The 24,343-nt window shown below is 36.2% G+C and overlaps 1 protein-coding gene across 1 annotated transcript in view; it reads right to left on the bottom strand.

Moving 5' to 3' along the window:
• Positions 1–19,361, bottom strand: part of LOC111146224 (ATP-binding cassette sub-family A member 3-like) — a 117,373-nt gene extending 98,012 nt beyond the window's left edge. Inside the window, exons 1-5 of the mRNA XM_022501678.1 lie at positions 19,302–19,361; positions 18,458–18,722; positions 13,892–14,019; positions 10,542–10,689; positions 7,015–7,274 (exon numbers count right to left, since the gene is read on the bottom strand). Of these exons, the coding sequence (XP_022357386.1) occupies positions 7,015–7,274; positions 10,542–10,689; positions 13,892–14,019; positions 18,458–18,722; positions 19,302–19,361 (861 nt within the window). The remainder of the gene's footprint in view (positions 1–7,014; positions 7,275–10,541; positions 10,690–13,891; positions 14,020–18,457; positions 18,723–19,301) is intronic.
• Positions 19,362–24,343: the final 4,982 nt, after the last annotated feature.

The following is a 24,343-nucleotide window of genomic DNA, read 5'->3' as shown; positions in this document are numbered from 1 at the left end:
GATAGAAGCAAACACTAAAACCATGAAGAAAAGTAAGGGGGGAAAATTCAGTTTTAGAAATAATCTTTATGAACTATATTCTTCAAAGAAATACTTGTTATTTCAAGTGTTAACAAAAGAACATAAAAAAGTTGAGCATATAAGGTAGAAAACCATTAAGAAGATTCAAATGAGTGGTATGAGCCTTCACAGGCTATTTTAAATATTTCTATTGAATTTCACTGATGGACCAATATTAAGTTCTGTAACTTTAAGCTCTTCTAGGGTAGAGGGCAGAGACTACACCTATCCATACCTGCCTGGCCCATACAAAGAGTTTAATAAATGTTTGTTGAAGGGACAAATGAATGAATGTGAAGATCACTGGAATTTGCATACTTTCCAAAGTTTTAAAAATGGGCAAAGGTCTGCTTTCTTATGCACAGGGGACAGAAATAGGGATAAATGGTTCCTAGCAATCAATGCTACAGCCAGAAGTACTTAGCAAGTTTTCATAACCAATGAAAATGACAAATTACATTTAACAAAAGAAGGAAGATTTCTGAGGTGCCTGAATGGCTCAGTCTGTTGGGCGGCCAACTCTTGGTTTCAGCTCAGGTCATGATCTTGGGGCCTGGGATTGAGTCCCACATCCAGCTTCTTGCCCAGTGGGGAATCTGCTTCAGGATCTCTTTCTACCCTTGCCCTACCCGCTGCTCTCTCTAAAATAAATAAATAAATCTTTTTAAAAAAGTGTAAAACTTCTACTCTGAAAACTGAAACACTGTTGAGAGCAATTAAAGGAAACCTAACTATAGGAAAGACACACCATTAATAACCCATTAATTCAATATACTATTAGAAGTTCTAGTTTGGGCAATTGTGCAAGAAAGAAATAATGGAGGCAAATCAGAATTACTTGCTTATGACATGATAGGAAACCCTAACAATTTCACCAAAAAAGTTTTTAGAACTAATCAACAATTTCAGTAAAGTTGGAGGATACAAAACCAAAATACAAAAATCTGTTGCAGTTCTATTTACTAATAAAGAAATATTAGAAAGAGAAATTTTTAAAAAATCCATTTACAAATGCAGCAAAAAGAATAAGATACCTGGGAATAAATTTAGCCAAGGAAGTAAAGACCTGTACACTGAAAACTCTAAGATACTGAAGAAAGAAACTGAAAACAACACGAACAAATAAACAGTATACCATGCCTGTGGACTGGAAAAATTAATATTGGTAAAATGTCCATACTACCCAAAACAATGGACAGATTCAATGCAATCCCCATCAAAATTCCAATGTCATTTTTCACAGAAATAGAATAATCCTAAAAAAATTTTTTTATTTGAAAGAGAGAGAAGGATCACAAGTAGGGAGAGAGGCAGGCAGAGAGAGGGGGAAGCAGGCTCCCCACTGAGCAGAGAGCCTGATGCGGGGCTCAATCCCAGGACCCTGAGATCATGAGTTGAGCTGAAGGCAGAGGCTTAACCCACTGAGCCACCCAGGTGCCCCTAACAATCCTAAAATTTATAAGGAACCACAAAATACCCCAAATAGGCAAAGCAATCTTCAGAAAGAAGAAAAAAGCTGGAACATTCCACTTTCTGATTTCAAACTATATTACAAATCTATAGTAATCAAAACAGTACAGTACTGTCATTAAAACAGACATTAAGACAGACATTAAAACATTGAGCAATGCAACAGAATAGAGAGCACAGAGATAAACTCACACATATACGGCCAATTAATTTATGACAAAGAAGTAAAAAATACACAATGGGAGAAGGACAATTTAGAAAAAAAATATATATATAAGGCATCCAAGTTGATGAGACAATGTTACATGCAAACCAGATTCCACACTTAAAAAGAGTTAATAAATGACTCCTCAAAGTAGAAGAATACAAAGTCAACAAACAAAGATCAGTTGAACTTCTATACACTACCAATAAGCAATCTAAAATGGAAATTAAGAAAACAATTCCACTTACAAGAACATCAAAATGAGTAAAATATGGGGTGCTGGGGCGCCTGGGTGGCTCGGTGGTTAAGCGTCTGCCTTTGGCTAAGGTCATGATCCCAGGATCCTTGGATTGAGTCCACACTGGGCTTCCAGCTCAGGGGGAAGCCTGCTTCTCCCTTTCCCAATCCCCCTGTTTGTGTTCCCTCTCTTGCTGTGTCTCTGTTAAATAAATAAATAAATAATCTTTAAAAAAATATGGGGTGCCTCGGTGGCTCAATAGTTAAGCGTCTGCCTTCAACTCATATCATGATCCAGGAGTCCCAGGATCAAGTCCTCAGGATCGAGTTGCAAATGGGGCTCTCTGCTCAGCAGGGAGTCTGCCCATCCCTCTGCTCTCTACCCTGCTGGTGGTCTCTCTCTCTCAAATAAAAAAATAAAATCTTTAAAAAAGAGTAAAATATTTAGGAATAAACTCAACCAAGGAGGTGAAAGACTTACAATTAAAACAATGAAAAGTGAAAGATCTCTACATTTTTGAGGCCAATACAGTCCCATAAATTTAAAAAAATTAGAAAATTAGATAAAATTAGAAAAAAACTTTGGTGAAATGTAGAGAAAACAGAATTTTCATACATTGCTAATGGATGTGAAAATCGGCAAAATTTTACTGGCAAACTTTAGCACTATATACTGAAATTAAATATGCATAATCTAACATGCAGCAAAAAATATGTAAAATATTCATAGAAGAATTACTTATAATATCCTAACTCCAAACCCTAAAGGAAAATAGATAAATTGTGATAGTCATACTATGGACTCTTAAAACTCATATATCTCAATGAATATAAATGAACTACAGCTACATATTTAGCTGAAAGAATCACAGACACAACATAATACACTGCATGATTCCATTTATCAAGGTCAATGCAGACAAAACTAACTCATAAAATTAGAAATCAGGTTAGTGTGTACTTTGGGGAAAATGTTTGGAGGCATACACAAGAAGACTTCTAGAGTGTTAGCAGTATTTTATTTCTTACGGGGGTCACAATAAAATGGGCATACTTTCTTCATGAAAGTTTGAATGCTAGTATCTCCTCAAAATTCCTAAGTTGAAAACCTAGTCCCCTGTGTGACGGCACACAGATAATTAAGTGATGAGGACTGAGCCCTCATGAATCCTCATGAATTATAAAGGAGACCCCAGAGAGCTCACACTTCTTCTGTTACATGGGAAGACAGTGATCAATGAGGTGCCATCTACAAACCGCAGAGCAGTTCCTCATCAGACATTCTGAATCTACTGGCACCTTGTTCTTGGACTTTCCAGGCCACAGAACTGAGACAAATAAGTGTCTATTGCTTATAAGCTATATAGTTTACGATATTTTTGTTACAGTAGCCTGAATGGATTAAAATATATATACTTCCATGGGGCGCCTGAGTGGCTCAGTGGGTTAAAGACTCTGCCTTCGGCTCAGGTCATGATCCCAGGGTCCTGGGATCGAGCCCCGCATCAGGCTCTCTACTCGGTGGGGAGCCTGCTTCCTCCTCTCTCTCTGCCTGTCTCTCTGCCTACTTGTGATCTCTGTCAAATAAATTAATAAAATCTTTAAAAAAAAAAAAAAATATATATATATATACTTCTGATTTACGCACTTTTCTGTGTGTATGTATGTTATACTTCAATGAAAATATTTTAAAAATGAAATATAAGTGTTCTCTAGTTTCTAGAGTACAGATCCTTTACCTCTTTCATTAGGTTTATTCCTAGGTATCTTATGGTTTTTATGCAATTGTAAATGGGATAAACACCTTAATTTCTCTTTCTTCAGACACACTATTCAGGGTATAGAAATGGGACTGATTTCTGTGCATTAATTTTGTATCCTGCCACGTTGCTGAATAAACATTGTTAAAATGTCTATGCTGCCCAGAGCAATCTATACATTCAGTGCAATCCCTATCAAAATAACATCTATATTTTTCACAGAGTTGGAACAAACAATTCTAAAATTTGTATGGAACCAGAAAAGACCCTGAATTGCTAGGGGAATGGTGAAAAAGAAAACCAAAGCTGGAGGCATCACAATTCTGGACTTCAAGCTCAATTACAAAGCTGTAATTATTAAGACAGTATGGTTCTGGCACAAAAACAGACACACAGACCAATAGAACAGAATAGAGACTCCAGAAATTGACCCTCAACTCTATGGTCAACTGATCTTTGACAAACCAGGAAAGAATATCCAGTGGAAAAGACAGTCTCTTCAATATATGATGCTGGGAAAACAGGACAGCCACATGCAGAAGAATGAAACTGCATCATTCTCTTACACCATACACAAAGATAAACTCAAAATGGATGAAAGACCTCAATGTGAGACAGGAATCCATCAAAATCCTAGAGGAGAACATAGGCAGTAACCTCTTCAACCTTGGCCACAGCAACTTCTTCCAAGACACATCTTCAGAGGCAAGGGAACCAAAAACAAAAAATGAACTTTTAGGACTTCATCAAGATGAAAAGCTTCTACACAGCAAAGGAAACAGTCAGTAAAACTAAAAGGCAACTTATAGGAATGGGAGAAGATATTTGCAAACAACATTACAGATAAAGGGCTGATATCCAAAGCCTATAAAGAACTTCCCAAACTCAACACTCAAAAAACAAATAATCCAGTCAAAAAATGGGCAGAAGACATGAACAGACACTTCTCCAAAGAAGACAGAAATGTGGCTAACCGACACATGGAAAAAAATGCTCCACATCACTTGCTGTCAGGGAATTGCAATTCAAAACCATAATGAGGTATCACGTTACACCAGTTAGAATGGACAAAATTAACCGGATAGGAAACTATTGGCAAGGATATGGAGAAAGGAGAACCCTCTTACACTGTTGGTGGGAATGCAAGCTGGTACAGTCACTTTGGAAAACAGTATGGAGGTTCCTCAAGAAGTTAAAAACAGGGGCGCCTGGGTGGCTCAGTGGGTTAAAGCCTCTGCCTTCGGCTCAGGTCATGATCCCAGGGTCCTGGGATCGAGCCCCGCATAGGGCTCTCTGCTCAAAGGGGAACCTGCTTCCCCTTCTTTCTCTGCCTGCCTCTCTGCCTACTTGTGATCTCTGTCAAATAAATAAATAAAATCTTTAAAAAAAAAAGTTAAAAACATGCAACTAATGAATCACTGAACATGACATCAAAAAGTAATGACATCCATACTGTCACAAATGGCGAGATCTCTTTTTTTATGGCTAATATTCATTGTAGCTATATGCAACATCTTCTTTATTCATTCATCTATAGATGGACTACAAACAAATTAACAAAAACAAAGACATCTCTATAAATACAGAGAACTGTTGGGTGCCAGAGAGGAGAGTGGGGGGCATGGGCAAAATCGGTGAAGGGGAGTGGGAGTTACCAGCTTCCGGTTATCAAATGAATAAGTAATAGGGATGAGAGGTACAGCATAGGAAATATAGTCAGAGGTAATGTAATAGTGTTTCATGTTGACAGATGGTAGTTACACCTGTCCTAAGCATAGCATAATGTGCAAATGTGTCCAATGCTGTACAGATGAAACTAATGTAACACTGTGTGTCAACAATACTACCATAAAAAATTTCTTCTTCAGTCACAGAATTATAGAATCTTGGAATTGATTTGTATCTAACACAGCTCCACAAATCCAGTAGATTATTTCTTTGTAGTTCTCCTTATTCCAGAGATGTTTGACAGCATTCGGCATTTAAATTATATTTGTAAACAATCACAACAAAACAAGGAGTAGGCAGAGGCCAAATATTAGAAAATGTATATGCTTAAGTGGAATTTATTTAGGAGAGAACAAAGATAAATACAACCTTAAAATCTATTTATAGCCATCTGTGTTATAGGACAATAACCCTGGCAACAATGTACAAGGTAGGTTCAGAGGAAAGCTGAAGGGTAAGGAGATGTGTGAAAAGAGCCCAGAGTGAGAAGAGGTGATGGTGAGAAACAACGTGAGGCTGATCTGTGAAGTGGTGCAGCCACTAAGAGAGGAAAGAGAGAAAAATGACATGATTTAAGACTACACAAGGAGACAAGTGAAATGGAGAGATGACTGATGTTAACAGCCACATCTAATGGCTGTTGAACACTCACCATGTACCTGACAATGTACCAAACACTCAACTGCTATTTCCTCCTTTCCACCTCACAACATCAGGCCCAGCTGTTTTGATGGTGGTAATTTTTTATACAATATCTAGCTTACTATCATGACAGCCCTCCAAATTGGTTGTTATTATTATACTCAATTTATAGTTGAGAAAAAAGGCTAGAAAATTTATATGACATGTCAGAGTCAAAAAATAATAGAGATAGGATTCAAATCTATGATTTATCAGAGTTCCTGAAACAAATTAGGCAATAAATCAATTATATATAATTATATAAATCATCTCTCCCTCTCTATTTATAATATTATTGTATATCATATATGTTAAATATGTAATAATAATGTATTACTTATAATTATATATGCTAATAATCATATATTACTTATAAATTAATCATTGGTTAAATGACTGTATTTTGAACTGCAAAGCCTCTGGCCATAACACAACATGGTCTCTACCAAGACATACAAATTCTGAAGGGGACAATAAGAGGTCATTTAGAAAAAAAAACCTCAGGAAAACTAATCATAGAATTACATAATCTTGAAATTTACTTGTATCTAAATTCATCAAGACAATTCTATTAGTCCAGTTGATTAAGTCTTTGCAACCCAGCTATTCCAGAGAGATTTTAGAGCATCTGGCATTTAAATTCTATTTGCAATAACCTTGTGAAGTAGTCTTCTAGAAATAAAACCAAAGAACTCCAATAAAAACAAAATTCTAGAAAATTGCCAAGAGAAATCAGTGTTCACTTTCTGGCTGCTACTGAAACAGGACCATCTACCAGGGCTGAGTGGGTAGAAATAATCCAGCCTCCAATTTATGCTACAGACCCAGCTTTTTCTCCAGAAGCTCTATTTACCACAAGAAAAGCAGAGTTACCTTCAATCGCTTTTCCTTTTCCCACACAATAGACTGAATGAGGGTAAGATGATTCATAGAGAAGATAAATAAGATTACTAAAGGGATGACAATACCAAAAAAGGTAAAGAAGTAATCATGAGAATATTCTGGATATGGAAATCTTTGAACAAAGACAGTGACATCTTGGAATAGCTTTTGTGTAGCTGTGTGGTTATAATATTTCATGATGGCCTGATCCACGGCATGCTGCATTGCCAGAAACCCTTCAGTGATGTACCCTAAATGACAAAACAAGGATTGCTAAGTACAACAGAACAAGAAATAGCTGAAATGAACAAAGAAAATTGTAACTAAAGTATGTCAGAAGCAACAAATTTAATTATCATGAAGAGGCTCCTGTTAAAATAGTCTAAATTTCACAGCTATTATGGTTTCCCCACCAAATACATAATAAATATTTTCTATTATTTAAATTTTTATTTACTTGAGTATGTTTGAGGCACAATGTTACATTAGTTTCAGGTGTACAATGTCGTGATTCAATATGTGTATATATTATGCTGTGCTCACCACAACTGTGGATAACATCTGTCACCATACAATGCTATTACAATACAATTGACTATATTCCTTGTGCTTTGCCTTTTATTCCCATTCCTTAACTGGAAGCCTGTATCTCCCATTCCCCTTCTCGCACTTTGCCTATCCCTCCCTTTGGCAATCATCAGCTTGTTCTCTGTATTTGTAGGTCTGATTCCGCTTTTTGTTTGCTCATTTGTGGTTTTTTTTAGATTCTTTTTAAAAGGATCCTAATTCCCAGCTTCCCAGAAAGTAAGATATTGTGTGAAATTACAGAGCTGCTTTCTGCAATTTCAATAAACTGGATGAGAATTGAATAAACTATAGCATAGGAAAAGACTTTAATTCTGTACCCTTGATATTTAAAAAATTAAGTGAAGTTCATACTGAGTGAGTTACATGAGCTGATGTCCACTAAAGCAGAGCTACTCAGTGTGGTCCTTGGATATGTGGCAATATGCAAATAGCTACTTACTGTTACACAAGTTTAGTATAAAAATGAGCAAACACTTAAAAACTTTTATTAAGATTTGGCAATGCTATGACATCTAAAAACTGACTTTTCTGTTCATCAACATAACTTCCTTATAGATTTTGAATGTGAATCTGTGTCACATTTTCTCCCTTCTGGGTCCCACCTTACTCTTTTAATAGAGTTCTTCACATAGGCTGAAATATTTAATTTTAATGAAGTTCAATCTGTCAATTTTTTCTTTTATAGTAATACCTTTTCTGTCTTAATGAATCACTGCTGGCCCCAAATTCATGAAGATACTCTCATAAATTTTGTTATGGAAGTTTATGATTTCAGTTTTTATGTTTATGATCATCATGTTATTTAACTAATGTGTAAATATGGGTTAGTGATCAAGATTCATTCTTTCCATCCACATACCATGTTATTCCATCACAATCTGTTCAAAAGATTTCGTTTTCCTTGTGAATTATACTGGTGCCTTCATGAAAAAAAATCCAACTATTTTATGTATATATGTATATATGTATACGAGTCTATTTCCAGATACCTCATTCTTTTCATTTCTATTTGTTCGTCATTACACCTATATGGCAATGTCTTAATTATGTAGATTTTTAATAAGTCTTGAATGTTCTTTGACACTGACATTCCTTTACAAGATTTTTAAAAAACTAATCTAGATCCTTTGTATTTCCATATAAATTTTAGATTAAGCCTGCCATTTTTTTCCAAAAAGACTGCTGGGATTCTGACTTTCACTATATTGCTAGTACAGATCAATTCAGGGAAAAGCTACATCTTAACAATTTTGAGTAACCCAACCAATGAGATTTAGATATATCATCACTTGTTTAGGTGTTTAAAGTTTTCTCTCAGAAATGTTTTGCTGTTTTGGGTATAGATTTATAATTTATTATCGTATAGTACATCTTGGGTAAATTAATACATTATATGTATTATAAATTACATTGTATAAATTATATGTATTATAAATTATTAAATTACATTGCTAAATTAATACATTTTATGTAGTACTTTTTTGTGGATCTCCACACAATCACCTACATAAAATGATTCTGTCAACTTCACATAAAGATAATTTCACTCCTTCCTTTCCAAAATCTATACCTTTTATTTCATTGCCCTTTTCTGATACAAGCTAGGATTCCCAGTAAGATGCTGAAAGGAACTGATGAGAGCAAACATCTTTATTTTGTTCCTTATTAGAGGAGAAATGTTCAATACCAGGAAGATACAAATTTTTTACACATGTACTTAGATTCAGAAATTGTCACTTTTTCCACTTTTATTGCTACTTTGGCTTGGAGAGTTTTTTAAATATACTTTTTATTTTGGAAAAAAAATGTAATCTTACAGAAAATTTGCAAAAGTAATACAGAGGGTCCTAAATACCATATATTCTCAACAGAGTTATAGAGCCTAAAGCCACAATGAAACAGATCTGTAGTATATCTGTGGTATTAAAATTTCATGAGAGGACATACTTAGGGAAAAAATGTCCAAAAAGCTTCCCTAGAAGGAAAATAATGAAAAAAAAAAGACTGAAAAATATTACTGATACCCTGCACCCAGCTTCCCGAATATGACATCTTATATTACCATGGTACATGGTACTAAGAAATTAGTATTGACACAAAACAATTTCTAGTTTATACAAACTTTGTTTGGGTTTCACCAGTTATTCCCCAGTGTCATTTTTTTCCCCCTGTTCCCACCTAGGATGCTACATTGGATTTAGTTGTCATGTCTCCATAGTCTCCTCTGATCTATGAAACTTTATTATTCTTTGTCGTTTTTCACAACCTTGAGAGTTTTCAAGAATACTGGGCATGTATTTTGGAGTACGTTCTGTATTTTGTATTTGAATGATCTTTTTTCACTAACGGAGTTACAAGTTTTACAGGGGTAAAGTGTCCTCTTCGTCACATTATATCAGAGAACATTTGCTAACAACAACATGACATCAAAATACTCAAAATTATTTTAAACTCTTTGTCTGCCAATCCCAGTATCTAGCTTATCTGTCCACTTACTTATATTGACTCTTTTTTTAATTTTATGTAACATTTTCCTGCTTGTTTGCATATCCTATAATTTTGGATCTTATGCCAGAAATTGTGGTGAAACGAACAGTGGACACTAAAGTGTATAATTGTTTGTTCTGTTTCCTTAAAGATGCTAGTCCCCTCCTTTGTCATACACCTAAAGGGAGGAGCTGACCATTTAAATTCCAAGAGTTTAGTTGAGTTGAGCTGAACCTGCATAAAAATACATTGTTCCAATGTACAGAAATTTTACACAAGCTTTTGGACGCTGAAAATTTTAAATAAAGAATTCACCAGCAATATAGTAAGTTAAAAATTAACAAATTTCTATCACAAGCTTGAAGAAATGAAGGTATACACAAGTGACGGTTCTTATTATATTAGTTGGATATTAAAGTAAGTATAACTAAAGATAGGCTCACCAGGATGTCCCCCGTTTGAATTACTTTGACTTCTGGGTCCCACAGAAGGAAAAGGTGGAAAGAGAACACCTGTTTCCCAGCCGTCAGTTCGGAAAAAAGTCACATACTTGTTCCTCTGAAAACTACTGAAACGCAGAAAATATTTTACCTATAAGGAGCAAAAAGAAACAACATCTGTAAGTGAAAAAATAATTAAGTGAGAATGAGAAACAAAAGGAAGTTAAAGAAAAATTGCACACGTATGATTCTGAGGCAGAGTGTCGAGCACTAAGCAGATTCTGGACATCAGCCAATGAAGCAGACTTGTGTGGCTACTGTGGGTTTGTGGTAAGCAAACATTGCACACCATTGCCAATGTCTCTTTCCCAAAATAGACAGGTGGCATGCATACTGAAATGAAACATACCAAAAGGTATTGCTAATTTCTCTTCCCATTATGGCAGCCAAGTGTTCCAACAGGAAAATCTCTTCCTTTCCTAAAAGTGATTAGAACCTAAGAAAGAATCCCACATGAAGACAGATGAGATATGTGAAAGTATAAAAGTGAAATACTGCATGATTTCATTATTAAATGAAAAGATAATACTAATTCTAGAGAACTAAACTTCAAGGTAGATCATGATGGATCTAAGTAGCTTTACAAGACAGCAAATGGTCCAGCAGTTGCCTCAAGTCAGGGGTCAGACCAGAGAAATCAGTACCACCAGGAGGGGCAGGCAGGTATCATAACCCTAGGTAAATATTAATACACTCAAGTTACCAAAACAAAAGCTTTAGACACTTACTGTGTGTTCAAGGATTAAGATACAGCACCTATTCCTCAAGGAGCTCAAATTCTAGTTGAGACTATATATATATATTTACACTACAGTAAATTCAGTGATAGTAATATGTACAGGGCATTTATGGGAAGATGGAGGAGGAAAGGGGTGGGTGTGGTTGGGAGAGAGACTGTAGAGCGAGTCACAGTAGCAATGTTAAAGGTAAGAATCAGCTAAGTGGCCGGAACAGTCGGGAGATCGTACACGGTGAGGTTTGAAACTGTACCAAAAACATTTTTTTTAATTTTATTTTTTATAAACATATATTTTTATCCCCAGGGATATAGGTCTAAGAATTGCCAGGTTTACACACTTCACAGCACTCACCATAGCACATACCCTCCCCAATGTTCATAACCCCACCCCCCCAACCCCCCTCCCCCCATCAACCCTCAGTTTGTTTTGTGAGATTAAGAGTCACTTACGGTTTGTCTCCCTCCCAATCCCATCTTGTTTCATTTACTCTTCTCCTACCCCCTTAACCCCCCATGTTGCATCTCCTCTCCCTCATATCAGGGAGATCATATGATAGTTGTCTTTCTCCGATTGACTTATTTCGCTAAGCATGATACCCTCTAGTTCCATCCACGTCGTCGCAAATGGCAAGATTTCATTTCTTTTGATGGCTGCATAGTATTCCGTTGTGTATATATACCACATCTTCTTTATCCATTCGTCTGTTGATGGACATCTAGGTTCTTTCCATAGTTTGGCTATTGTAGACATTGCTGCTATAAACATTCGGGTGCACGTGCCCCTTCGGATCACTACGTTTGTATCTTTAGGGTAAATACCCAGCAGTGCGATTGCTGGGTCATAGGGTAGTTCTATTTTCAACATCTTGAGGAACCTCCATGCTGTTTTCCAGAGTGGTTGCATCAGCTTGCATTCCCACCAACAGTGTAGGAGGGTTCCCCTTTCTCCGCATCCTCGCCAGCATCTGTCATTTCCTGACTTGTTAATTTTAGACATTCTGACTGGTGTGAGGTGATATCTCATTGTGGTTTTGATTTGTATTTCCCTGATGCCGAGTGATATGGAGCACTTTTTCATGTGTCTGTTGGCCATCTGGATGTCTTCTTTGCAGAAATGTCTGTTCATGTCTTCTACCCATTTCTTGATTGGATTATTTGTTCTTTGGGTGTTGAGTTTGCTAAGTTCTTTATAGATTTTGGACACTAGCCCTTTATCTGTCATTTGCAAATATCTTCTCCCATTCTGTCAGTTGTCTTTTGGTTTTGTTAACTGTTTCCTTTGCTGTGCAAAAGCTTTTGATCTTGATGAAATCCCAATAGTTCATTTTTGCCCTTGCTTCCCTTGCCTTTGGCGATGTTCCTAGGAAGATGTTGCTGCGGCTGAGGTCGAAGAGGTTGCTGCCTGTGTTCTCCTCAAGGATTTTGATGGATTCCTTTCTCACATTGAGGTCCTTCATCCATTTTGAGTCTATTTTCGTGTGTGGTGTAAGGAAATGATCTAATTTCATTTTTCTGCATGTGGCTGTCCAATTTTCCCAACACTATTTATTGAAGAGGCTGTCTTTTTTCTATTGGACATTCTTTCCTGCTTTGTCAAAGATTAGTTGACCATAGAGTTGAGGGTCTATTTCTGGGCTCTCTATTCTGTTCCATTGATCTATGTGTCTGTTTTCGTGTCAGTATCATGCTGTCTTGATGATGACAGCTTTATCAAAAACATTTTGACCACACTCTGTGTATACACCGATAAGCCTACATCAGCATCACTTACACTGAATCAGTGACTTGAGGGAATTTTATAAACATGAAAGGAATGAGGGAATGATGGGACAGAACATAAGATACCTACAACTATACTTATGACCCAGGGATTTTCTTTACTTTTTCATTCCATTGACAACCATCTGTATCTTAAATGTAGAATTATAGCTCTGTGCATACATCTGTGCCATAACTTGGTTATTTCCCTCAACACCAGGGACGCCAAGGTCAAAGCACAGTCCTCATCTCTCTTCTCGGAAGTTGTTATCAGAATCTCAGAGTCTGCCTATGTCCTAATTCTGATTCTGCTTGGCTAAGACTTAATACTGTGTTCCAGATTTAGATTTTGGAGAAAAATGATGAGACTCAGTCAAAAGAAAGAGGTACATTTTCATGTTGTGTTTCATCCTGGTGAAGATGCATCTGCTTTAACACGTCAGATCTTTTGACCTGGGAAATGTGTATGTACTTCACCATCACGCACAGAGTTGGAGACAGCAGCCATATTAGATACAGTGGTAAAGGTCAATATCTCCTATGATTATGATTTATAAGAAGAAAACCTAGTATGTGGTGAATTCAATTCTTCCCCCATCTACCTAAAGCTCTGGCTAAATAAAGGCATCAGCACAAAAATTAGATATGGATTTAAATCTCTACTATGTACAAGTAGTATGATTGTGGGTAAGTTGCAGTGTCCCCACTTAATAAATGAAATAATTATGCCCCTACTTCATTAAGCCTCAGAAATGCAAAGTACACTTATGATGTTTCTACATTAAAAACTTCTTACCTTAAATGGCAGGGGATCATTGCTATTTTGGAACTCATGGTCAAAAATAATAGCAACCAACACTTTTTTAGAGTTATTCTCTTGTTCAACATACTTTTCAAAATCTCTTTCTGAAGAAAACCCTTGAACTGTAGAGAGAAAAGAATCAAATGCATGAGTTGCCCACATAAAGGCAAACTATCTGACTGCCTTTTCTATCTATAAAGTGGGAAAATGCTTTACATGGATGAAAAGCTATCAAAATATTAATTTCAAAATACTGCTGCTCAATCATTGGCATAACAAACTAATGGATATTAGGAATGCATAAAAATTTTTAAGAGTTTTACAAATTTTGGGTGCCTAGGTGGCTTAGCCGGTTAAGCGTCTGTCTTCAGCTCAGGTCAAGGTCGCAGGGTCCTGGGATGGAGCCCCACACTGGACTCCCTGCTAAGTGGGGAATCTGCTTCTCCCTCTCCCTCTGCCCCTCTTCTCGCTTATGCTCTCACTCTCCCTCAAATAAATAAATAAATCTTTTAAAAAAGAGTTTTAAAAGTTTTATCACAAGTTTAAAATATAACTAATCATTATAATAACTGCATAGTGAAATAAGGTAAGGAAGAGGGATATTTCCAATGTGTTTTGAAATTTCCACCTTGGAAGGAAATAACAAAATTGATCCATGCAATCTATTCAAAGTCTTAGAAGATGGGAATCTATAATACCTGATTTAAAAATACTCAGAAGTTGAATAATGAAACTTCCCAACTTTAATATTTGAGGTTATTATGTGTCATAATCATTATGTTTTGTATAGTTGGGAAATGCCAAGTATGCCGCACTTTTCTCAGGGTGAGCACAGCTGGGCTATATATCCCAAAGGTATGAGAAGGATCTCAGGGACCAGAATCAGATTTGCACCTACACAAGGTGACCAGAAGCAAGATGAAACAAAGTCCTCAGAGAATTCAAATGATTAAAGCTGGAAAAACAAAGTCCATTAAGTTAAACAAAACAAAACAAAACTTGGGAACACAGCTGGAAATAGAATCTAATATCGAAAGTACACTGTCAACTAAGTGTGTACAAAATGTACAAGCAGGTAATCAGGCACACTTTGGGGCACATAGCCTCTACTTCTGCATCTAAGCCTAATTCATCCATCTCACCCGCACATCCTTTATGTCCCAGGAAACCTCCCAATCTCTTTGCCTTAACCACTGAATGTTGCGGGAATAGCCACAGGTCTTTGTAACTGCCTGGCCATGGTTGACGAGGGACTGAGGAGGGACCCACCGGTCTGTTTTCATTAATTTAACTGAGCTTCAAGAAAGGTATTACCTGCATAAGCAGAAGTATGAGAGATAAAGGGAGGGAGAGTGAGTTTTGAGTACTTTATGAGGCTAAGACGTGTCTTCGCCTAGATTTCTCAGAAAACAGAACTAGAGGGAAATTTCTTATTTATTTATTTTATTACCTGGGTGGCTTTATTTTTTCCCCAGCTTTATTGAAACACATGACACACAAAAAATGGTGTATTTAAGGTACAAAACATGATGATGATGATATATACACTGAGAAATAACTGCCAAGGGGCACCTGAGTAGCTCAGCGGGTTAAAGCCTCTGCCTTCGGCTCAGGTCATGATCCCAGGGTCCTGGGATCGAGCCCCGCGTCAGGCTCTCTGCTCAGTGGGGAGCCTGCTTCCTCCTCTCTCTCTGCCTGCCTCTCTGCCTACTTGTGATCTCTGTCAAATAAATAAATAAAATCTTAAAAAAAAAAAAAGAATTAACTGCCAAAATCAAGTTAATTAATACATCCATGACCACACAGTTACCACTTATTTTATTTTCAAAATTTTCTGGCCAGTTATTGAGGTATCACTGATAAATTAAAATTGTATATACGTAGGTTGTATAACATGATTTTAAGATAAACAATGTGATGTTTCAATATCTGCATACGTTGTGAAATGATTACCAAAACCAGGTTAATTAACACACCTATTGCCTTACATAGTTATCATCTTTTTTTGTGAGAACACTGCAAAATCTACTCTCTGAATAAATTTCATAACACTATACAATACTGTTAACTATAGTCACCATGTACATTAGATTGCCAGGACTTATTTATCTTTATAACTGAAAGTTCCTAAAATTTGACCAACATCTCCCCATTTTCTCCACTTACCCTCAACTCCAATGCAACCATGATTCTTTTCTTCTGAAACCATGATTCTACTCTGTTTCTGTGAGCTCAACATTTTTAGGTAACACAAAATAAGTGAGATAATATAGTATTTGTCTGTGTCCAGCTTTCACTTAGCATAATGTCCTCCAAACAGACATACTGTTACAAATGACAGGATTTCCTTCTTTTCTGTAGCTGAATAATCACATTTTCTCTATGTATCCATCTGTTGGTAGACACTTTGGTTGCTTCTCTATCTTATAAATAATGCTGCAATGAATAATTATGGACTTACATAGCTTGAAAAAGGGAGATGCACAGGGTGAGGGCCATATTCACCCTGGTATTTTCCCTGAAAGCATTTGCAGAAAGCTGCAGACTTACTGGGCTGAAGAAAAAAGGTGAGAGTTGAGACTGCCAAGAAAATAGCAAAGAAGTGAAAAATCAGCTTGTAAATTCCCCTGAAGTCACCAGTCAGCCCCCCATTGAAGCTGCCTAAGTTCAGATCATGAAACCAAGAAAATAACAGCAGGAAGGCAATATTGATGAACCAGACAATAGAGTTCAAGCCCCATAAAGGAAGAGGAGCCTTCACAAATATTCTGGCTTCTAGGTAACACCCTAGAAGAGCCATGCCCTAGGACAAGGTATAAGTTGCACAAGTAAAGACAAAAGTGAAACAGAGCACTCCTTACAAAGCCCCAAACCAGACTTCGATGGAATCAAGATGCTCTGTCAGTTTGCAATCATCCAGAAGAAAACTTAACTCTCTCTGGATAAACAAGTACCCTCAAGAGCCTCTAATATTTTTAATTCACAACACCTGCCATCCAATAAAAATATACAAAATATGCTATAAAAAAGAATTCAATGATTGAAGAGAAAAAAACATACACAAATAATCTAGATACCAGAACTTTCTGGCAGTGACTTTAAAGTAACTATGGTTAGTAAGGTCAATAAAGCTAGAACATTTCTCTAGAGACCTGAAATCTATTAAAAACAGGACAAATGAAAATTCCAGAACAGAGAAATACTTTTAAAAACAATTCAATAATTCACATGACCCAAGTTTCAAAATATGTAAGCAAAAAGAAATTTTAACATACACACACATACAAACACATATAACCTATTTAATACTAACAACACCTAACTAGAAATGCTAGTATTTCTTTCAATAACTGAGAGAATAAGCAGACAAAAATGGTAAGAATACATATTTGAAAATCACTATGATTCATCAACTTGACAACTTTACCTGGGTGGCATTTATATAACACTATAAGCAAAACCTACAGAATACACAGTCTTTACAAATGTACATGGTACATTTTTCAAAATATACCTTAATGTGGGCATAAAAAATTCTCAAAATTTCAAACTGAAATCCTAGAATATACTGATTTGAGGAAATTAAAATATAAATTAAAAAAACAGAAAGATAACAACAAATTCCAAATGTTTTGAAGTAAAGTAATATATTTTTAAGACTCCCACACATCAAAGAAGAAATCAGATGGAAATTATGAAATATTCTGGGTAACCCAAAGTAGCCTCCAGCACTACATTTATTGGGATATTTGTGTTATATACTTAAAAAATTATCAGTATTCTTCTGCTTCACTGTTTTGTTTGTTTGTTTGTTTGTTTTTTTAGTTAGTTATGTTTTCAGATGGCATCTACTCTCAAGGACCCTCAAATCCTTGACAGACAACAAAAAGTTGAAAAAAATATACTACTGAATACACATGTGTATTTAAAGGAAGAGGCACCAGAGAGATGCTCACCAAACTTCTGACTGCACTTCTCCCTGGGAGAAAGAGGAGAAAAACTGAGAATGTGAGGGTAAGCTCACTTGGGGGCTTTTAAGATAATTGTACATAGCCTGAGTCTTCTCTAATGCATTCATATACATCTTCTGTAACATTTTTATATGAACAATGTTTGAAATAACTGACCACTGAGAGTGCATCTAGAATCAGGGCTCATGCTTAAGCTGTGTGTTCCTTTGGCACACCATCATATATAGCCCTGGGGTCATACTTACCAGGCTTAAGAAGCACAACCAGAAACAGTATCACAGAATACAAGGAAGACAGTATCACAGAATTGGATAGTAACCCAAAATAATATAAATTGATTATCTAATTTTTAAATATTACTATGTGTTTTGGGCTCTAGGAGAAAATATTTTATATGAATTTAACTCTCAAGTATAATAAAATGTATAATATTATACGTAGGAGGTTACTATCTGGTTATAAGGATATACCCTACAATGTTTTACTTGGGAGATTAATGTCCAGTTAAAAGATGATTCATGTATCTTCACCGAAGCCCAATTTAAAATGTAAAATAACACATTTTTTTCAAAAAACTTTAATTTCTAACCTGAGAAATTATAGTGTAAATCCCTTTTCACCAGTTCAATGATGTTCTTCACCACAACACTTTTGGAAGGCACGAAAGCCAGTTCCCATTGACCAGGAAAAGTGATGGCCATTTCAAGTAATGCAGGCAACTCATCAACAGGCTGAAGAGAGTAATTGAAAGGCCCAGACTTCTTTATAATCAACGACTTGCGTGTTAACAAAAGTGTGCTAGCAAATAGCAATGTTAGAATGAATTCCACAATTAATGCCACCAATTGCCGTCTCTAGGAGATGGGAAAAAAAAAAAAAGATTATGTTAAAGTCCTATGAGTTCATTACCTCTGCAAATGCCTAATTGTTTTATACTAAGAGACACTTCTTCTTTTTTTTTTTTTTAAAGATTTTATTTATTTACTTGACAGAGAGAGATCACAAGTAGGCAGAGAGGCAGGCAGAGAGAGAGAGGGAGAAGCAGGCTCCCTACCGAGCAGAGAGCCCGATGCGGGGCCCGATGTGGGGCCCGATCCCAGGACCCTGAGATCATGACCTGAGCCGAAGGCAGAGGCTTAACCCATTGAGCCACCCAGGCGCCCCCTAAGAGACACTTCTTAAAAGAAGATACATAGCTGGCAAAAAAAGAACAGCTTCACTCTATAATAGCAGTAATTTCCTGGACCATTTTTTCCTCTCCTTTCTACGTGTCATTCTGCTATGAGGACTCTTCGTATTTGGAAGAAATACCCCCAGCCATAGAACTGACAAAAATACAACAATATAAACTGAAATGCAGTTATCAGGTTGTAAGAATTTTCCCATTATGGTGTCTTAGATATTGCAAAAATCCTATAGATAGCTCAACTTACCTTTAAAATAAAATTCTTCCACAGAAGAGCCATAAATTTGTAAAACCATAAGAAATCCATTCTTCAACTCTATGGAGGGAGTAAAGATTTTACAAAAAAGAAATTAAGATTATATAACAAAATATAAATTTTAGACAAAAAAATTACTTAAATTCGAATTGCTTCATTTTCTAGTCAAGCTTAAAGGATGACAAAAAGAAACAATAAACATTTGAAATATTTGAGAAGCTTTTTAGCCCTACATCCTTACTCAGTATCTTCTGAGTTTCTAATTATTTATAAAACTTCAAGCACAAAACAAAGTTCAGTAAGTTATTGATGCAAGTTTCCAGGTAAATTTGACCAGTACTTTTCCCAATTATTACCAAAACACTAATTAAGAGATAACACCAAAAATCACCATCAGCAAAAGGACAAAATGGTATGCAGGGGCTCCTGGGTGGCTTGGTGGGTTAAGGCCTCTCTGCCTTCGGCTCAGGTCGTGGGGTCCTGGGATCGAGCACCAAGGACTGTCAGGCTCTCTGCTCAGCAGGGAGCCTGCTTCCCCGCTTCCCCTCTCTCTGCCTGCGTCTCTGCCTGCTTGTGATCTCTGTCTGTCAAATAAATAAATAAAAATCTTTTAAAAAATGGTAGTAAAATCACATCACAGCTACAATCCCAAAATGCCACTCCACAATTACCAAGATTGAAAGTACCTCCATTAATAACATTACTAATGGGAACGGATTCATTCTTATACTTCACAAATATTTGCTGAATAGTAAGTGACATGTTAAGTGTAGGTATATAATGGGAAACATAACAAATAAAACCCTTCCTTCATGGTATGGTGGCATAGCAGGCTATTAATAACCCAGGAGCTGAAAGTTGGACTGTCTAGGTTGATTCCCAGCTCTACTAATATCTGTGTGATCTTGAAAACTTAAATTCTTGCAGCTACCAGGGGGAGAGATAAAATTCAGGGCCTGGAAGGGGAGACATTATTTTAGGACCTCACCTTATAAATAATGATGTTAGTGAAGGAGACTGGCTTTCCCAGGAACTGCAGGGCAATTTCAAATTTCAGTCTTTGATACCAGATGAAGGTATCCCATATTACAAAGGTCTACAGCTGCCTGGTATAAAAAAATAAATCCTTTCTGGAAAAAAAAATATCCTGTAGAGTTAGCTATTCCTCCAAACAATTTTTCTGCATATAATATCTGGCACTCCTTGTATCTGGGGTGGAGTTATCTGTACTAAAATTTAAAATAACAACGCTTACCATTTTCAAGGCAAAAAACATAGAAGGTTTAGAAATTCCACAAAAAGACATTAGATTAGGATCTCAAAGCGTGAAGGAAGAAGGGCTCCTAGACCTATGCATAAAAGCTAAACTATAAAATATAAGAAAACAGATAGGAGAATATCTCTGTGGCCTTGGACACACAGAAATTTCCTAAAGTGAATGAAAAAATCACAAGCTGTAAAAGAAGGCTACATCAAAATTTAAATTAAATTAAATTTCTGCTAATCAAAAAATACCATTGTGAAAATAAGGAAAGCCAAAGAAGGGGAGAAAACCATTTTAACACATTTACCTAACAAAAGACTTATATCCAGAATATATAGAATATATAAAGCATTGCTACAAGCCAATAATAAAAATATAAATAAAAATATGACAACCCGGGGCGCCTGGGTGGCTCAATGGGTTAAGCCTCTGCCTTTGGCTCAGGTCATGATCTCAAGGTCCTGGGATCCAGCCCTGCATCGGGCTCTCTGCTCTGCAGGGAGCCTGCTTTACCCCTCTCTCTGCCTGCCTCTCTGCCTACTTGTGCTCTCTCTCTCTCTCTCTCTCTATGTAAAATAAATAAATTTTTAAAAAATCTTTTAAAAATATGACAACCCAAACTTTAAAAATTGGAAAGACTTTAGAAAGACATTTAATTAAAATAATATATATGAGAAAGCATCAAGACAGTGACCTAAGTCATTCCCAACATCATTCGTCCTCCAAAAAGACCAGCTAGTAACTATCCATAGTCAAGACAGCACTATGAAAACCCCAGAACCAGGCTGACCTGACTGAGCAGGTGGCCGCATCTGGCCAGAGAGCCAAGTGAACAGTTCTATCTGATTCGGATCCTAAGCCAGAGGCCTACTGGCCATGGAGCCTATCCTATGACCCCATCCATGCAAGGAGGCAAACTGGTTCAGCCACTATGGAATACAGTCTTGCAATTTCTCAAATAATTAAAAACAGATCTGCCATATGACACTACAATATCACTTTTGGGTATTTATCCAAAGGAAATGAAATCACTATCTCAGAAACACATCTAAACTGCCATGTTCATAGCAGCAAGATTCGCAAAAGCCATGGAAACAACCTAGGTGTCCATCAACAGATGAATGGAAAATATGATACATAAAAATAAAAACACGCTATCTTCAAAAAAAAAAAAGAGAGAGAGAGAAAAAAAGCATGGTATGTATATGCAATGGAATATTATTCAGCCATAAAAAAGAAAATACAATAACAGTATCAAAAATATGCACTCGAGGGCATTACAGTAAGTAAAATAAATAAGATACAGAAGTACAAATACTGTATGATTGGTGAGTGCTTAGACAAGGGATGGGAATGAGTGAAATAGGTGAAAACAGTCAAAAAGTAAAAACTTCCAGTTATGAGTAAATTCTGGGGATGTATGGTACAGCATGGTGACTATGGTTCTTAATATTGTATTACATATTTGAAAGTTGCTAAGAGAATAAATCTAAAAGTTCTCACAACACACACAAAAAACTATGTGAGGAGATATATGTGTTAACTAAGTTTATTGTGGTAATCATTTACAATATAAACATATGTCAAATCATCAGACTATGTACCTTAAACTTATACAATGGTTTTTTTTTAATGTGAACTGGTTTTTTTTTTTTTTAGATTTTTATTTATTTATTTATTTGACGGAGAGAGAGAGATCACAAGTAGGCAGAGAGGCAGGCAGAGAGGGAGGGGGAAGCAGGCTCCCTGCTGGGCAGAGAGCCAGATGTGGGGCTCGATCCCAGGATTCTGAGATCACGACCTGAGCTGAAGGCAGAGGCTTACCCCACTGAGTCACCCAGGTGCCCCAAACTTATACAATGTTTTATGCCAATTATATATTAAATCTGGAGAGGGGAAGATGTATATATTGCCAAGTAGCACAGAAAACTGATTTTAAAATGGACCAAAGTCTTTAGCATACAGCTCACCATAGAAGGCATACAGATGACAAATAAGCATATGAAAAAATGTTCCATAGCATATATCATTCAGTAAATGTAAATTAAAATAGCAATGAGATACCACTGCACATCTATCAGAACCAAAATCTGTAACACTAATGATACCAAATATGACAAATACATAGAGCAAAAGAAACTCTCATTCATTGCTGGTGGGAATGCAAAATATGTAACCACTTTTGAATGGAAAAGAATTGGGCAGTTTTCTACTAAACTCAACATACTCTTACCATACAGTCCAGCAATTACAGTCCTTGGTATTTACACAAAGTAGTTGAAAAATGTATGTCCATATAAAAACTTTCACAGGAATGCTTATAAAAGCTTTACTCATAATTTCCAAAACTTATAAGCAACCAAGATATCTTTCAGTAGATGAATGGATAAATACACTATAGTACACCCAGACAACAAAATATTCAGTGCTAAAAAGAAATGAGGCATCAAGCCATGAAAAGACATGGAAAAACCTTAAGTGCTTAATGCTAAATGAAAGAAGCCAATCTAGAAAGCCTACATTCTATGATTCCAACAATATGACATTCAAGAAAAGCAACACTATGGACACAGTATAAAAAGATCAGTGGTTCCTAGGCCTTGGGGGTAGAGGGAACAGGAATGAATAGATGGAGCCGAGGGAATTTTTAGGGCAGTGAAATTATTTTATATAGACACTACACCAGTGGATACATGTCATTAGATATTTGTCCAAACCCACAGAATGTGTAACAGCAAAACTGAACCCTCATGTAAACCATGGACTTTGAATGATAACGATGTATAGGTAAGTGTAAGAGTCATCAATTTTAACAAACATTACACCCTGTGAGGGAATGGTATGAGAGAAGCCACACATGCACACAGGTTGTGGGTATACGGGAAATTGCTACACCTTTCCTCAATTTTGCTGGGAGCCTAAAACTGCTCTTAAAGAAGTAAAATATTAACAAAAAAGCACAGGAAAGACTTCTCAACATCTTAAGTCATCAGTGAAGTACAAATAAAACCAAAATGAGATACCTCAACATACACACTAAAATGACTGACAACACATAATATTCGAGGTGATGCAAAGCAAAAAGTCTCATAAATTACTGGTGGGAGTACAAAATGATACAAACACTTTGGAAGGCCTCAGCAGTTTTTCTAAATTATTACTTATTTTTTAAATTTCAGTTCAATTAACAGAACGTTATTTTAGTTTCAGGTGTACAATATAGTGATTCAGCAATCGTATACATTACTCAGTGCTCGTTATAAGTGTGCTTTTAACCCCCATTATCTTTTTCACCCTCCCAACCCACCTCCCCTCTGGTAACCACCAATTTGTTCTCTATAGTCAAAGAGTCTTTTTTAGTTTATCTCTTTCTTTCTTTATTCATTTGTTTCTTAAATTCCACATATGAGTGAATCATCTGGTATTCTTCTCTGACTGACTACACTTAGCACTATACTATTTAGCTCTATCCATGTCACTGCAGATGGCCCGATATTTCTTTTCTAGGGCTGAGTAATATTCCATCATATATTTATCTATATAAGATATAATATTCCATCATATATATATCTCACATCTTCTTTATCCTTTCACCTATCAATGGACACTTGGACTGTTCCCATAAGTTGGCTATGGTAAATAATGCTGCATGGGTGCATGTATTTTTTAAATTAATATTTTCATTTTCTTTGAATAAATACCCAGTATTTGAATTACTGGATCATTATGGTAATTCCATTTTTATTTTCTTTAAGTTTTAATTTAAATT

The sequence above is a fragment of the Enhydra lutris genome, unplaced genomic scaffold, assembly GCF_002288905.1.
Source record: "Enhydra lutris kenyoni isolate GAN:26980312 unplaced genomic scaffold, ASM228890v2 scaffoldscaffold13, whole genome shotgun sequence".
Lineage (NCBI taxonomy): Eukaryota > Metazoa > Chordata > Mammalia > Carnivora > Mustelidae > Enhydra > Enhydra lutris.
Note: the sequence above shows the minus strand (reverse complement) of the source record. Positions and strands in the feature narration are given on the sequence as shown.